The sequence below is a fragment of the Chelmon rostratus genome, chromosome 5, assembly GCF_017976325.1.
Source record: "Chelmon rostratus isolate fCheRos1 chromosome 5, fCheRos1.pri, whole genome shotgun sequence".
Taxonomy (NCBI): Eukaryota; Metazoa; Chordata; class Actinopteri; order Chaetodontiformes; family Chaetodontidae; genus Chelmon; species Chelmon rostratus.
The window spans coordinates 18,067,001-18,081,308 of NC_055662.1; the positions used below are offsets into that span (position 1 = coordinate 18,067,001).

The 14,308-nt window shown below is 41.3% G+C and overlaps 1 protein-coding gene across 2 annotated transcripts in view; it reads left to right on the plus strand.

Annotated features, from left to right (window-relative positions):
* The window catches only part of pde4d (phosphodiesterase 4D, cAMP-specific), a 146,566-nt gene that overhangs the window by 79,059 nt on the left and 53,199 nt on the right, over nucleotides 1–14,308 (plus strand). Inside the window, exon 1 of one of the 2 annotated variants that reach the window (XM_041936304.1) lies at nucleotides 11,230–12,023. The exons of the other annotated variant lie outside the window; for it this stretch is intronic. Coding sequence (XP_041792238.1) covers nucleotides 11,935–12,023 — 89 coding nt within the window. The 5' untranslated portion in view covers nucleotides 11,230–11,934. Of the gene's footprint in view, nucleotides 1–11,229; nucleotides 12,024–14,308 lie in introns of those variants that run through there. 2 annotated transcript variants of the gene reach the window in all.

Below are 14,308 nucleotides of genomic sequence, written 5' to 3' on the forward strand. Positions count from 1 at the left end.
ATCTAAAAATTTAGAGTTGTGGTTAACAGTTCTGGACTTGCCTGCCTGTTGGAACCTGCAACTACATCAAACACACAGAGATGTATAGGAAGGCATAAACACGCAAGCACGGCATACACACGCTGTCATTCACATTTGCATGTTTTCAACCACAAGTTCACATATGCATAATTGAAAGGCACACGGGCGAATCAGCCCTAATGACGGCTGTGTCTTCTGGACTTGACATCTGTTTGCATTTGACAAGCATTAAGCAGAGTTTACCTCCTTTGCTTCATAGGCAGAGTGCACAGTGTGTGAGACCGAATGAGTCGCTTTCAGTTCAGCTGAGGATGTCGTAATTGTTCATCCCGCTAACCTTAACCTTCACCAACCTCAAACAGACTTCACACAAATGAAACAAGGCTTAGATCTCTTCTCGCGTCAAACCCCACGCTGACTTTCACAGAATCTTTACACATCTTAAAACTCCATTTCTCCTCCTATCTCACCTGCAGTTGTACAAAACTGCATCTTATAAAACATTTACTGCAACGGTCTCCACTTTATGTTCCTCCATTCTCCTCCCCTCTCCTCTGCTGAGGGCCTAGTGTACAGTAACAATATTTGATGTTTCCTCTGGTTCTTTGTCCGGTCCTCTCCTTGGCTGTGTCTAACTTGAAGCCGCCACCCTCCTGCCTGGGGTTTCTAGGGGGCTGACAGGTTTCATTTGGTGATGGTGAGGTGTGGATGAAGTGTGTGTGGGGGGTGAAAGTTTGACTTTTAAATGTCATGAGAGCCATGACAGCAGACAAGGGTGGCGAGACCATCTCTGTCTGCTCCTCAGCCTCTCCGGTCACATCTAGTCAAGAAGCAAACACAGAATGCTGTTGTCACCGTGGTAGTCAGAGAGAAATGCAACCCCAATTCCTAAACAAGTTGGGACACTGTGTGAAACGTAAATAAAAACAGAATGCAATCATGTGCAAATGGACTACGCTTCAGTTTTACAAAATGTTCCTGAGTCCATGTAGTAAGATCCTTTATACAATCACGTGTTCACAAAGTGGTGAACCTCGCTCCATCCTCACTTATGAATGACTGAGCCTTTCCAGGATGCTCCTTTCATAACCAATCATGATGCTATCTGTTACCAGTGAACCTGTTTACCTGTGGAATGATCCAAACAGGTGTTTTTATTTTATTTTATCTTATTAACTCTTTTAAAAAATGGCTCAGTGTGTTTGAGGGAATCACAAGATATTTGAGCAAGTTTAGTATTGTTGCAAAAGAAGGAATTTATCTCTCTTTGTCTCGATATATGAGCTCTGGGAAATCAGTTTGTCCCACAGGTTCAGAATGTATTTATAATGTTCTAAGCTCCAAAGTGTGGCACTTTTTTATCTGATTTGCAGAACAGTATTGTGATGATAAGCTTACTTCTGATAAGGAAAGTCATTTTTCAAGTTCAGTTACACAATAATTCAGCAGTTTTGCAGGCTTTTAAATGAATCGCACTCTAAACTGCATTATTGTACAGGTTATTAAATGGAAGCCAGAAATACACAGAAATCCATGACAAATCTATTTAGGTGGGCTGCCCACGTGCTGTATTCTGTTTATGAATCTGCTGTGTGTATACATGACAGGAAGTATATTAGGAAAAAGCGGAAGGAAGTGTATGTGGAAAAAGAGCGTGTTAATATAATGGAGATGCGGCACTTTTTTATCACACATTTTATCCTCTATTTTTTCTGCAGTTGGAAAATTGTTTTACTTTGTATTTTGATGATTGCACCTCATGGTTTTCTTGCACACTTCTGTTGTGTCTGCCCTCACTCTGGTCATGTTGTGGATCACTTTGAAATACATTAAAATTGTAAAAACAGCTGCTCTTCCCCTATAATACTCCCTGAAGCCTTGTAACCCAGCAGATGACGCCTAATAAACGTGACATTTTTTTATTGTGCCTTTTCACAAGTTTTTTCACTTTTGTATTCACATTGCCCCTTCACTTGTGTTTTATCACTGTGCGCGTAAACTAAAATATGAGCCCGTTGTGCAAGTATTTGGAAGGGCGTGTGCTGTTCTGTGTGACAGTTTGGTGGTTTCCTCCACAGTTCGCAGTCAGAATGTCACAGGCTGAGCCATTTTCAGGCTAAGATAATTTTACAGTCTGCAAGCCTGCTCCTAACCTGTCATTACTTTAACAGTTTAATGTCACACAAGTCCCCCACAATGCACTTTCCTACATGCTGCTCCTTCTTCATAATTCATGCTCTTTAATGGAATTTAGGGCAGTTGCAGAAAAACATGAGCAAGAAGGCCTTGCAAAGAATAGCTTTTCCCATCTCCAACTCATTCACGTTCCTTGTTCATTCAGAGAGACTTCAGGTACATCTTCATAGCTTGACTGAATATTTTCTTTGTTCTCTTCCTCCTTCTCTCTGTAACTTGTTTTAGTCAGTGCTGGTGCCATGACTTTGGTGACTACCTGACTTATAATTTTAAACTTTAATTTTAAAATTTAAACTTCTAATATCACCATGTAGTTGGCTTGATAAGCAAAATATCTTAAAAAGAAATATTTCATACTTCACCATCCTACAGAGTATCTTAGCATTTACTCAATATATTGACTTTGCTGGTCCTCTGACTTGTATCATAGCGCCACCATGAGGTTGACATTTGGGGTTTTTAGTGGAATGTCTCAAAAACTACTGAATTAATTGCCATGACATTTGATACAGACACTCAGATCCCCTCAGGACAATTTGCCATCCCATTGGTGATCTCCTGACTTTTAGTATAGCACCACCAACAGGCCAAATGTAAAAAATTTCCAAACTTTAGTTTATGACCAAAAATGTGAGAATTCTAATGTCTTAAACTAAGATGGTGAGTATGGTTCACCTACTAAACATCAGCATGTTTGCATTGTCATTGTGAGCATGCTAGTATGCTGATGTTAGCATTTAGTTCAACGCGCTGCTGTGGTAAGGTGCAGCCTCATGAAGCCTCTAGAATGGCTGTAGACTCATAGACGTTTAATTATCCTGGATCACATAATGCAGCAAGCATGCATTTAGCATAATATCAGGAGCACAGTATCTCATTGGTTAAAGATATTTTCTATTCAACACATAATCTACACAAGTTTTACTGACATGCATTAGATAGCCCCATGCATGTTTTTATCAATTTTCAAGGTATCTGACAGCTTCTGTCCTAAGTATCCTTTATACAAAATGAAACCATTATTTGCTCCTCTTGTGACGGATGTCTGTAAAAATCCATTTTTGAATGCCTGTCTTGTACATTTGAAGCAGAAATAAATATTCTGAATATACTTTCACTGGTATGGGAAAACAAATACATTTAAGTTGTAACATGATAGATAAATGAAACAGAACAGAGAAGATGGAAGATTACAATGAGCCTCAGTTTCACATTAAAAATGCTAAAACCTACAATAGGTAGCTGGATAAAACCTGAACCAGTGTTTAGCATTTCAATAGGAGGATCCATTTATGGATTTTTCTCAACTGCTGATAAAAAAGTGGATGCACTGCTTAAAAACGTACTACACTGAACAGGATCTAAGCGAAATTCTTATTCATTCATTCAGTGTACCAGCAGACATGTGTTTTTTCCCTGAGCCTACAGTAATTAGCATATCACCGGAGGTCACCATTGGGTCATATCATCCCTCGGAGGAATTGCTAATCACACCCAGATACACACTTAGCCCATCCAGTGCTGTGATTAAGGCTCAGACTAGTCAGCCAGTGCAGGGGGGAGCCAGTGGAGCGCTTTGGCTGCAACAGTGACACAACGTTGGTGCAATGCAGGAAAAGTCTATTTTTGGAGGGGTTGAGCAACAGAGCCGACACCATGGCTGGGAATGGAGGTGTGGAGAGTGTTGGATGGAATGGATACACATATTTAGGGGGGTAAGAGTGGGAGCAAACTGTAGATCTACACAGCAGGGTTACGGAGAAAGAGAAACAGGTAGCTGCAATAGTGAGATTGAGTATGACAGCAGCTTGCACTATTAGAAAGCCTGTCCCTTTTTCAACACTTCTGTGAGCAACGTGCATCTCGTCATGTTACTCCATCCTTCACAACCGCAGCTTAGCAGAATGTCCTCACAGCTCACAGGTGAAAATTACAGCAGATACAAGAGGCAATTAAATAAATTAATGACACTGGTGTCCTCCATTAGACAGAAATATTGGCCTAATATGAACCAGGGTAATTTACTGCCCAGTAAATGCAATGTAGTGTTATTTCAAATCCTAAGTCAGTTTTAACACAAAGAATTATGTTTGAAAACTACACTGCCATTCAAAGGTAGATTAATTTACCTTATGTATTTAGTTTAGGTCCATTTCGTTTTTCTGATAATGCTCCACAGTGCCCACACATTTCCTCTCAGCTCGTTTGAGTTTGTGAAACTCAGCTGTGAGCTGTGTTGAGTTTCAAAGCATCAACAGTGTCTTAAGAGGATATCTTTGATTTTTAGGCATGCTCTTGGCCACTACAACAACTACACCACCATTAATTATATTTTTTCCATTTTTTGAATGCTTTATGAGGATATAGCACACAGAACTAGTAGCATTTCTGTGTCTATATGTAAGACATCTTTTTTATTTTTCATAGTGAGGATATTTTCTAAAATTTTGACTCCTGAGTGTTCACCAATAAACACAATCTTGTACTTTACCTTTTAATGGCAACCTTCATGATGGCAGTCTGAAAAGCAGTATTTATTGCACCAGAAAAGGTACAACTAAATGGATTGCAGCCTTTATTCAAATTATTAATTATAGCTGTGGTTTTCCTGCTATGGCATGTTGAAATGTCATCTAGTGACCAACCTCTCAGATCCTGCAGACTCTTAATTAGTGTTTTGTTAAAAACTACTGGATTAATAAAGGTCAACCGGCAATATACCTTAAAAGCATGTAGACAGTTCTAATATCATTTTTGTAAAACAAATATACACAGAAGATTTTTGCAAGGCAGTCGGCCATTTTTAAAATCCCTAGTTCGATTTCAACTGGGCAGTAATGCCCCATGCTTTCACCAGAGCTGCCACCTTTGAGCATATTTGTCACTATGGCAGCGGCACAGAATTGTGATTGTTGGTAAGCCCTTGGATTTTAAAGTTGGTACAATACCTCCAACTGGCTGGTGGGTACTAAAATATTACACCACCCTAACTAGTGTACCAGTGTGCACTGCTGCATCTAATTGGTCCTCTTTATGCTCTGATGGTACCAGATCAAAAGCACAATGCTAGCAATTGACAGAACACTTGGTAATTGTTGTGAACTTCAGCCTGCACATGTGCATTTATATATCTGTGGCAGTTTGAGCAGAAGGAGGCAGAAGGAGGCAGATCACACACAGTGTGACCTGAATCAGTGCTTTTGTTTCCATGGTACATTTGTTGCCATGAACACCTTAGATGGACAAAATTTCAGCTGCTTCAAGAAATGCATGTGGCTTCATGGAGCCCTGTTCTCCAAAAATATTTATTTATTTATTTATTTATTAGATCGGGGAAATTTGACAAAATGTATATGCAAAACAAAAGATTAAAATGCAACATTCCTATAGCATTTAATGTATTGACTGAACAGTTTGGCTTTGATTGTGCACTTCTACATTTTTCTAGCTGGCTGCTCATCTTCTCAGAAAAGTGAAAGAAAAGGATGTTTTTGCTACAGCTTGACTGTTTCCTCATCAGATCACCCACATTTCAAATTAAAAACAAAGAATCAGTAATAAAAGGCTTCTCCATGTTTATCACGTATGCAGACACACCTGTGCATTTTGAGACGTCTAGTGTCAAATACCAAAACCTGCAGTAAATCCTGCAGCACTGCAAGTCTTCATTAGTGCTTTGTTAGAGGCAGATGCATTGGAAAGGTCAACCTGCAGCATATGTGAAAAACACATGGAACGATGGCATTTATTGTAAATTTCCACTATGTTGTCTGCTATAGGTGCCTAATTCGAATGGTGAATAAAGTTAAATACAGCTAGCTGTAATGACATATTGAATAATGAATATTACTGATTAAGATGTTTTGTCTTACATTTGACTGCCAGTTTCTGTGGCTTGTCAGTAATCAGTTTATGACTTGTGTGAACACGCCTCTGCAATTTGTGACGTCAAGGGGGAAATGCCAGAGCCAGCAATAAATTCCTACATATCTTACTCACGTTCTCAACAAGCCGGTTGATGTTTTTCCTGATCCACACCTTTCACCTGAATTTATGCCATTTAAAAATCTACTGGTAGACAGGTCCACTGCAAGTGGTTAACGATAATGTCCCCTGTAAAGGCAACTGATAGGGTCAGCCAAAGTGGTATTTAAGAAATAGTATAATGTAAAGTCTATTTGTACTTTTACCCATCTTGGTATGTACAGTGTGTATTTCCAGTAACAAATCACAGTATGTGTTTATTACAGTGTACAAAACATGGTATTTACAGTGCATCCTTTTGATTTCAGTATTGGCACTTGAAGATGGTGAAAGTGATGTTTTCTCTGTCAATGTAATGAGATAATGAAGGTATCAGAGGGAAGAGCAGAGTTGATTGCACCAACTGTTAGTGAGACCCATCCTCACCAGATGGTGTTGTAGTAGAGATTGCCTCAGGTTATGGACCATTGATATTTCAGTATGCTTCCATCTGTACCTGCTCTCCAAAAACAGCCCTATAAAGTAGTCAAAATAGATATCACCATTTACAATGATGTTTTTTAACCAGACACTGATGATGCTTTTAACCATCTGATTGAACAGATTTACAAATGAGGGCTGATTTAGTCTCCTGTTTGCTCACCACTGAGTATCTCATGGACAGGCCTTCAACATGGAACAACAAGGAAACACAACTCTCCAGGCCCACCACCTGCAGGAATAGGCATTGGGGTCAGGTTCTGCTGGGGGACTTCAGCCCTCAAGTGGGCAGTGATGGTCTAAAGCTGAGTGCTGTTTTGTAGTCGTGCTCCTGAGATAGTCATGGATTGACCATAATAAACACCGTGTTTGAGCATAGGGTGATACATAAGTGTACTTGATACCATGTTAGACCAAACATTGATAATCGACTTTGTAGTCATATCATCAGATCTGCTGCCTTGCATGTCTCGGACACTCAGGTGAAGAGAGGAGCAGAGCTCCCAACTGATCACCACCAGGTGGTGAGTTGGATCAGATGGCGGTGGAGGCTGTCAGACATACCTGGTGAATCCAAACATGTGGTACTGAGTGAACTGAGAACATCTGACTGAGGCTCCTGTCTGAGCGCCCAGCTCTGCAATAATTTTTCATGCATCGGGGGAGGTTGGGGACATTGAATCTGACAGGGCCTGCTTCTAGTTGTGATCAGAGGGTTGTTGATGCCTTTCGAGGTGGCAGCCTAAGAAAGGAGGCAGTCAAAAGAAGGAGATTCAGGATTTAAGGAGGCTATGGGGAAGGACTTTTGGTTGACCTCAGTGAAGCTCATGAAAGGAAACCAGGGCTTGGTTCAGGCTGTGTTCAGCAGGGGAGGAGAACTGCTGACCCCCAGTGTGCAGTCAATTGTGAAGCACTTGGGATGAGAGTCAGCACCTCCAAGTCTGAGGACATGGCTCCCTGCTGGAAAACGGTTGGAATACAGCCCCCAGATAAGCATCAGAAATTGTATGGATGGATATTTTTCTGCATTTCAGTGTTTAATTTAGCACAATATATGCCTAATTAGTACAAGGAAGCTTTTGAAAACTCTCTTGTTGTGATACTCTTGCATGTTTAATATTAAATATAGTACTTAAACTGTAGATGAAGCCAAGAAACCTGAGCACAGTCATGCTATTGGGTGTTCTTGTTGTAAATAGTGAGCTACAATATGTAAAGCTAGGTATTTTAGGCTTTAGATAAATGTGTAAAGCTTATTCAAGAGCCTAAATCAAGCACATTCGAGGATAATGTTTGTTGTGATGACAATGCTGCGATTTGTTGCATAATTGTTTTTCACAATTGTATTATCACACTAAATTTTATGTAGCATTCGTAACTTTTCCAAATGCTTTTTCGAGAGTAATTTGACTCATGGTTAACCGGATTCAATATATACCTTCTGGTTTTCCTCCTCTTAAAGGTGAAATAGCAGAGTAGTGAGATGTGACATGTATAGTACAGTTCACATTATGTACTGCACTGTACTCTTTCACCACTCACAACAGCTCCTGCACATTTTTCTCATAAATTAAGCCCCTCCCTTCTGTCTTTTGGTCTGCCTTAAAATCAAAGAGTTGAAAAACCCTCTCCACTCCACAAGTGAGCAATTTTTTGAGCACTTAAACATTCTCCACATTCTACAAATGGCCCTTGAGGCCTCCATGTCCCCATTAGATGTGGGAATCTAATTACAAATATCTGATTCGAAGGGGGAATGAGTTAACCTTTGCTCAAATGCCACTGCATAACCATCTGTGAATGGCAAGGAGGAGGACCGAGCCCAAGGCATTTCCACAGCGACACACGGAGTGATGGACAGCTGGCCTACCTCAACGTGCACGAGGGCCCAGTTTTCTCTCAATCTCTAGAGGGATTTGCCCTCCTATTCAAATGTAAAGTGTGTCAGATTTTTATATCAATGTGATGATTGAGTGGCTTCACCACCAAATGCCTGTGCTGGTGTGGTTTTTAATGTTCCTTTTAATTTGTTAAATGCCAAATGTGGCATAGAAATGTCATTTGGCTACATTTGGCAATTCCATTATGTGATTAAGCGTTAAAATACAAAACAGTAGATTCCTGTTCAGGTTGTGTGATCTGAACAGTGACAACGTGTCTGTTTTGTTTTATGAAACACCTGGAGCTAAAGCAGCCATGCCGTTGGCAGGACATGCTGTTGGACCAGCTATGTGTCGGTTGTTCAACTCACATTCTCTGGACATTGATCTGCAGATAAATGAAGAAAAGTACTTTGCCGAATGTCAGTACATCAATATGTAGTTGTTCCACTTTGCAATCCGGCCTCTTTCCCCCGATGCCCAGTTACAGAGAGCCATGTCGGACCACTAATGTAATGGAAAAGGCCTGCTGACTCAAATATGATGTGATGTTTTGTAGATGGAGAATGCAATGCTCTGCTTAGAAGCAGGGGTCATAGATGATGATGGGCTAATACTGTGCCACTTCTTTATGGCTTTAATATGTTATTGTGTCAGCTTTCTGTCAAGCGCATATTGTTGTTTGAGGGTTCTGTCACTGCTGCAAAACGATGAGAAAAGCCTCACTATTTCCCTTCCTGTTCTAAAGATGCTGACGTGTACATCCACTTCAACCCTCTACCCTGCCTCATCTCTACATCTGTGACTTTTTGCTGTCCCCCCGGCTGCTGCTTTTTATATTTATTTGTTTCTGCCTTTACACTCTTTATTTTTGCCTCTTTCCTCCAGTCTCTCTCTTTCAGGTGGCAGGATGAGTCGTGACAGCTCACCAGTGTTGAGTAGAGCAGGGGCCAACAGCCCCCAATGCAGGGACTAAGATTATGCAATGCCATGCAGACACATACGCACAGGGACATACAGAGTATATTCTATTATTAGAGTGCTGGCCCCGGTTTCTATTTGTGCAAAAGATGTCTGTCTTGTTTTAAGAGTAAATCTGAGGGACAGATGGAGAGGTTTTTTTTAAATATATATATATATATATGTGTGTGTGTGTGTTTGTGTGTGTGTGTGTGTGTGTGTACATAATGAATAACAGGTGCTTCACTGCTGCTGCTTCCTTGTATAACCTTTAGAGCCCCTTAAATTGAATTTTTGTTTCCCTGCCGCTGCCTAAGCTGTGAACCCTGCCCATCTACACGCACAAGCTACAATTGTACCCATATCTCCCCAGAGAGCTAAATATCTGTCTTCATTTTCCCCCAAGCAGATTCCTCAACATTCAGCACTCCTCCACCCTATTCAAGAGTGGCTGTTGTGGCTGAAGGTGCAGGCTTACAGAGGCTATGAGGTGGTTTGACTTTTGGCAGGAGTTGAGAGGCTGCTGACGTGTGTGTTGGGCAGGATGTGTGTAAGAAGCAGTGCTGGATCCTGTTTTTCAGACCGCAGCAACTGGAGCTTAGCCACAGCTATGGCATTTAATGCGAAACACACACACAGACGCAACCTGAGTGTGCTAACCCCAACCTCGACTCGTAACTTCCGTGCCAACACCACTTGTACACATATGCGCAAATTCATATGCGCACGCAAAGTAGATCATACAAATGCATGCAAACACAGACTCTTAGACGGGCTTGCACTTAGAATAACAATGAATTTATAGATCTGCTGTGATTTATCTTGTTATCTCAATAATTGAATAGATGTAAAAGAATTACATTTACTGTTTTTGACTGTTGTTTGGCTTATAGGCACCATTACAGACTCCATCTGGAGCCCAAAGCCACTGGTCTAAGAACAGAGGAATGCATTATACTGCAGTAAGGGAATGACATCCTGTATAACAAGTTTCTTGAAACAAACATGCCTTGAGAGGCCCCCTGCGTGCTTTCACGGTAACACACGCACGAACTGCATGTCACATACACACGCACACACAAACAGTCACATGCACAGAAAAATAAGATGGCATTTGTTGAGCGGTTTGAAATTTCATGGCTCAGTGGCATGCATGCAGACACTAGAGACAGACAGAAGGTGTGCTTAGAGTAGCAAAAACAAAAAACAAGCTGACAGGACATGCGTTGTTGTGACGAAGGAGGGCTATAATAGAGACAAACACACATTACTTGAGAAAAGAAAAGCAGAGCGGAAGATGGATTTAAAGGGAGGAAATGAGGGGAATTACTTCTGTCAACACGTTGGCCATATTGCCTCGTACAGTGGAGGCTTTCTGTGTGAATATGTGCACTCCTGTGTGTATACAAATTGTACATGTGCAGACTTGTTCCTCTCTGAATGAAGTGGAGCAGCATGTGGTAAGAGGATCAATAGGTTTAGCTGACTGGATACTGAAGGAGCAGGCACACCTCTTACACAGGGTCAGGACATCCCACTGACTGGAGCAAGGAGGGAGGAGGAGGGAGAGCGAGACGAGCGAGAGCGAGACAGAGAGAAGGGGAGATTCTGTAGAGACGCTACAGTGTTGTTGTTTTTTTTTTCTCTCTCTCCCCATTTCCTCACTTCCCTCCCTTGGAGGTTGTGAAAGGGCAGAACAGAGAGGGAGACGCAAAGTAAGAGAGACAAAGGGGGCAAAGCCGAGAGGATGAAAGCGAATGTGAGTGCGTGAGTGACTCTGTGTGTAACATGCTCTGTCATGCTGGTGTGACTACCGCTGCCTCTCCAACCGGCGTCGGTGACTGTCAGGAAAAGGAATGTTTTCCGGAGGAATGAGTCCCTGAACCGGTTCACCATGTGGATGTGGGACAGTAATTTCCAAACCTTTGCCGGAAGAATCCCACGGAAAAAAGAGCAGCGGCCGGAGAGCTTAGCTGGTCCTGCCGGGTGGGCGCCTGTGAGCTCCTACTGCCGAGACTCTCTTGCTTAAAGACACTTCATGCTGGGCTTAAGCCTACTTCCAGTTTCTTTTTTTATTGTCTCACTTATTGGGATTTTTATTTCTCTTCTGGAACTCAGTGGATTTTATGGTGCTGTGTAGTTTGATTTTTAAGATTGCTTTGTTGAATGGAAGCCAGCCCTTTTTGTGGTGATGCACTAGGACCAAACCAGTGAAGTTGGAAGTTCAGAGAGGGCTTTTTACTGGAAGACTAGTCTGAATGGGCGCATCACAACACTGGACTGCAAAATGGGACACTACGTGTTGTACTCAGGCCTGCAGATACTGTGGGACAGTGTCTGTAGATAGATAGCTAGTCAGATAGAAAGGGTGAAAGGTTAACAGGCAGGGGATCAGCCCTGACACAGCTTCGTTATGAAGCCTGGACAGTGTCCAGGTGTTCCCACTGACAGGTCAATGATGCACCTCAGCCATTTTCCTTTTAGAAGGCACTCCTGGATATGGTGAGTACTGGTATTGGTAATGGTTTAAAGATACGTGTGATTGTGTTTACTTTTCATGTATTGTTTCTGTCTTTTCAAGGGTTTACATATACATATACACATAAACACACACACATGTTTACACACATGAAGGAATATGTACATGAGTTCATTTAAAATACATAAAACGTGAATTGGTGCGCAGATGCATTTGTTGCAGTGTGTGTTGTTTTTGTGGTACATTAGAATTCCCTTATGGTTAGCCTAGCCTAGCCCAACCCAGTGTAGTTTTTCCCCAGCTCAGCTCACATGTATTCAGGGAAATTTATTGTTAAATGGGCCAGACATTTCCTGTCATTTTCTCCCACACTAAATGCTCGAGTTGATCCACAAACGGGACGACCAGTCAGAAATAGCAAGTACACAGAGGTATTAAAGCGCTGAGATGGAGACTGCGAAGCGAGCTGGAAAAACTTCTCGATAAAAGTGCTGTGTTGTTGGGTTTCTCCGCTGTCTTGTTTTGATTAGTCATACTTAGGTTGGGTATCTTATGGGAATTATTGTCTCACAGCTATGTTATAAACTGGGAAGGACACTGAGGAGTCAGTGATGTCATCACAGTGGGCTGTTGGAATATGAACAATGCTCATATTTCCAACATTTTTTTTTCCAGTGGTTTGATTTTTTCATGCTAATCAGGCAGATATACAAATGGTAGGGGTTAGTCACATTGCCATCTATCAGACTTGTTTGTCAGTTGTTTTTCTTTGCTTTTATTCTCCTCTGTGCTGTGACAGTACACATGCACCTACATGCTACACTTCACCACAGTCTTAACCACATTTTTTTGTGTTCTTTTCTGTCACAAACAGCCCTGGGCCTCTGGGTATTCTCTATGTTTTGTTTTACAGCTCAGCACAGACATGCACACCATATTTCATCCTTTCCTCTGTTGTTTCTCTCTCTTTACACTGCTGGATGATGCATGGCAGAAGGATGTGGAAAGATGAGCCGTAGATCGGATGTCAGTGCAAATCTACAGTACAGCCATTGATTTGACTGACACATCTGCTCATATTCCAAAGGATAAGATGTGCCTGGTAATACCATTCATAAGGGTTTAGTGTTGGATTCAGCATCCCGTAATGAATTGAGTAGATTTTTGACTGGAATAAACAGAGAAGTTAACTGACCTTTCTCTAACTCTATGCAGACGTCAGTGCGCACATGAAAAAGGCACATAAGCGTGTCCACCCAGCAACTCAGACTTACTCATGTACACACACATACACAAAAGAGGGCAGGCCTTTCAATCACACACAGTCAGACTGTATAAACATCAACTCAGATGCAGGCGTGGGTGACCGTAGTGGAAAGTTTGGATGTTTGAGCTGGTAATTGGTCCCTGTTTTAATCAATAGATATCTATATCGATATTATAAGATGCACAAAATATCTTTTTAGTGATTTACAGTGTGTTTAAGCCACAAGTAACTTTTCAATCTACTCTCCTGTTGCTGTAATCAATCACAAGCTCTGAATAATAGAAGGTAAAGAGAGAGCGAGAGAAACCATGTCACATTTAGCCTACGCCGGCTATGGTTGAGCGTTAGTCTCTGAAAAATGGGAGATGAGCCTGTCAGACTCCGTTTAAACCTCGGGCAGGGATTCTTTTTTCCTCTTTCTCGACACAGTAAAGCTATGCACCATCATAGTACATGTGAGTGTGTACGAGTCCAGCTGAGTTTTCAGGAGGAACTGTATTATTCAGATAAAGATTACACGAAGATATGGATAAAAAAATACATATACACATATATTTATACAGCATTTATATATGCTTTTTACAGTGACATGATTATAGCACAGTATCAGAGAAATAGAAGGGATTCTCCACGTAAAACATAATTCTACCTCTTTTCACTCCATTAACAATGTAAAGGAAGTCGTCTTATTGGCTGCAAATAGGAATAAAAATGAGGTATAGGCCTACATCTGTTTTGGGAGTAACCTGCCCCATAATGAAGGTTAATTATTAAATGTAATGTGATTCATTCTCAGAGTTACACAGGGGTAAGGATTAGGCATCTCGACAGCATTTATTTGGCAGAAAACCCAAAGTGTATTATATCCGTACAGTAGTCAGTGTACCATGGGGCATGTCTATCAGGTACATTTACATACGGCAGCAACAGACACCAGTGTTTGGAAAGCTGCTCTTTCAGTGCAGTGGACTAAGCTAACTCCGTATGTGAATTAAGCTTCAACAGGCTAACCAGCAAAGCAACATAAAAATGTCAAAACTC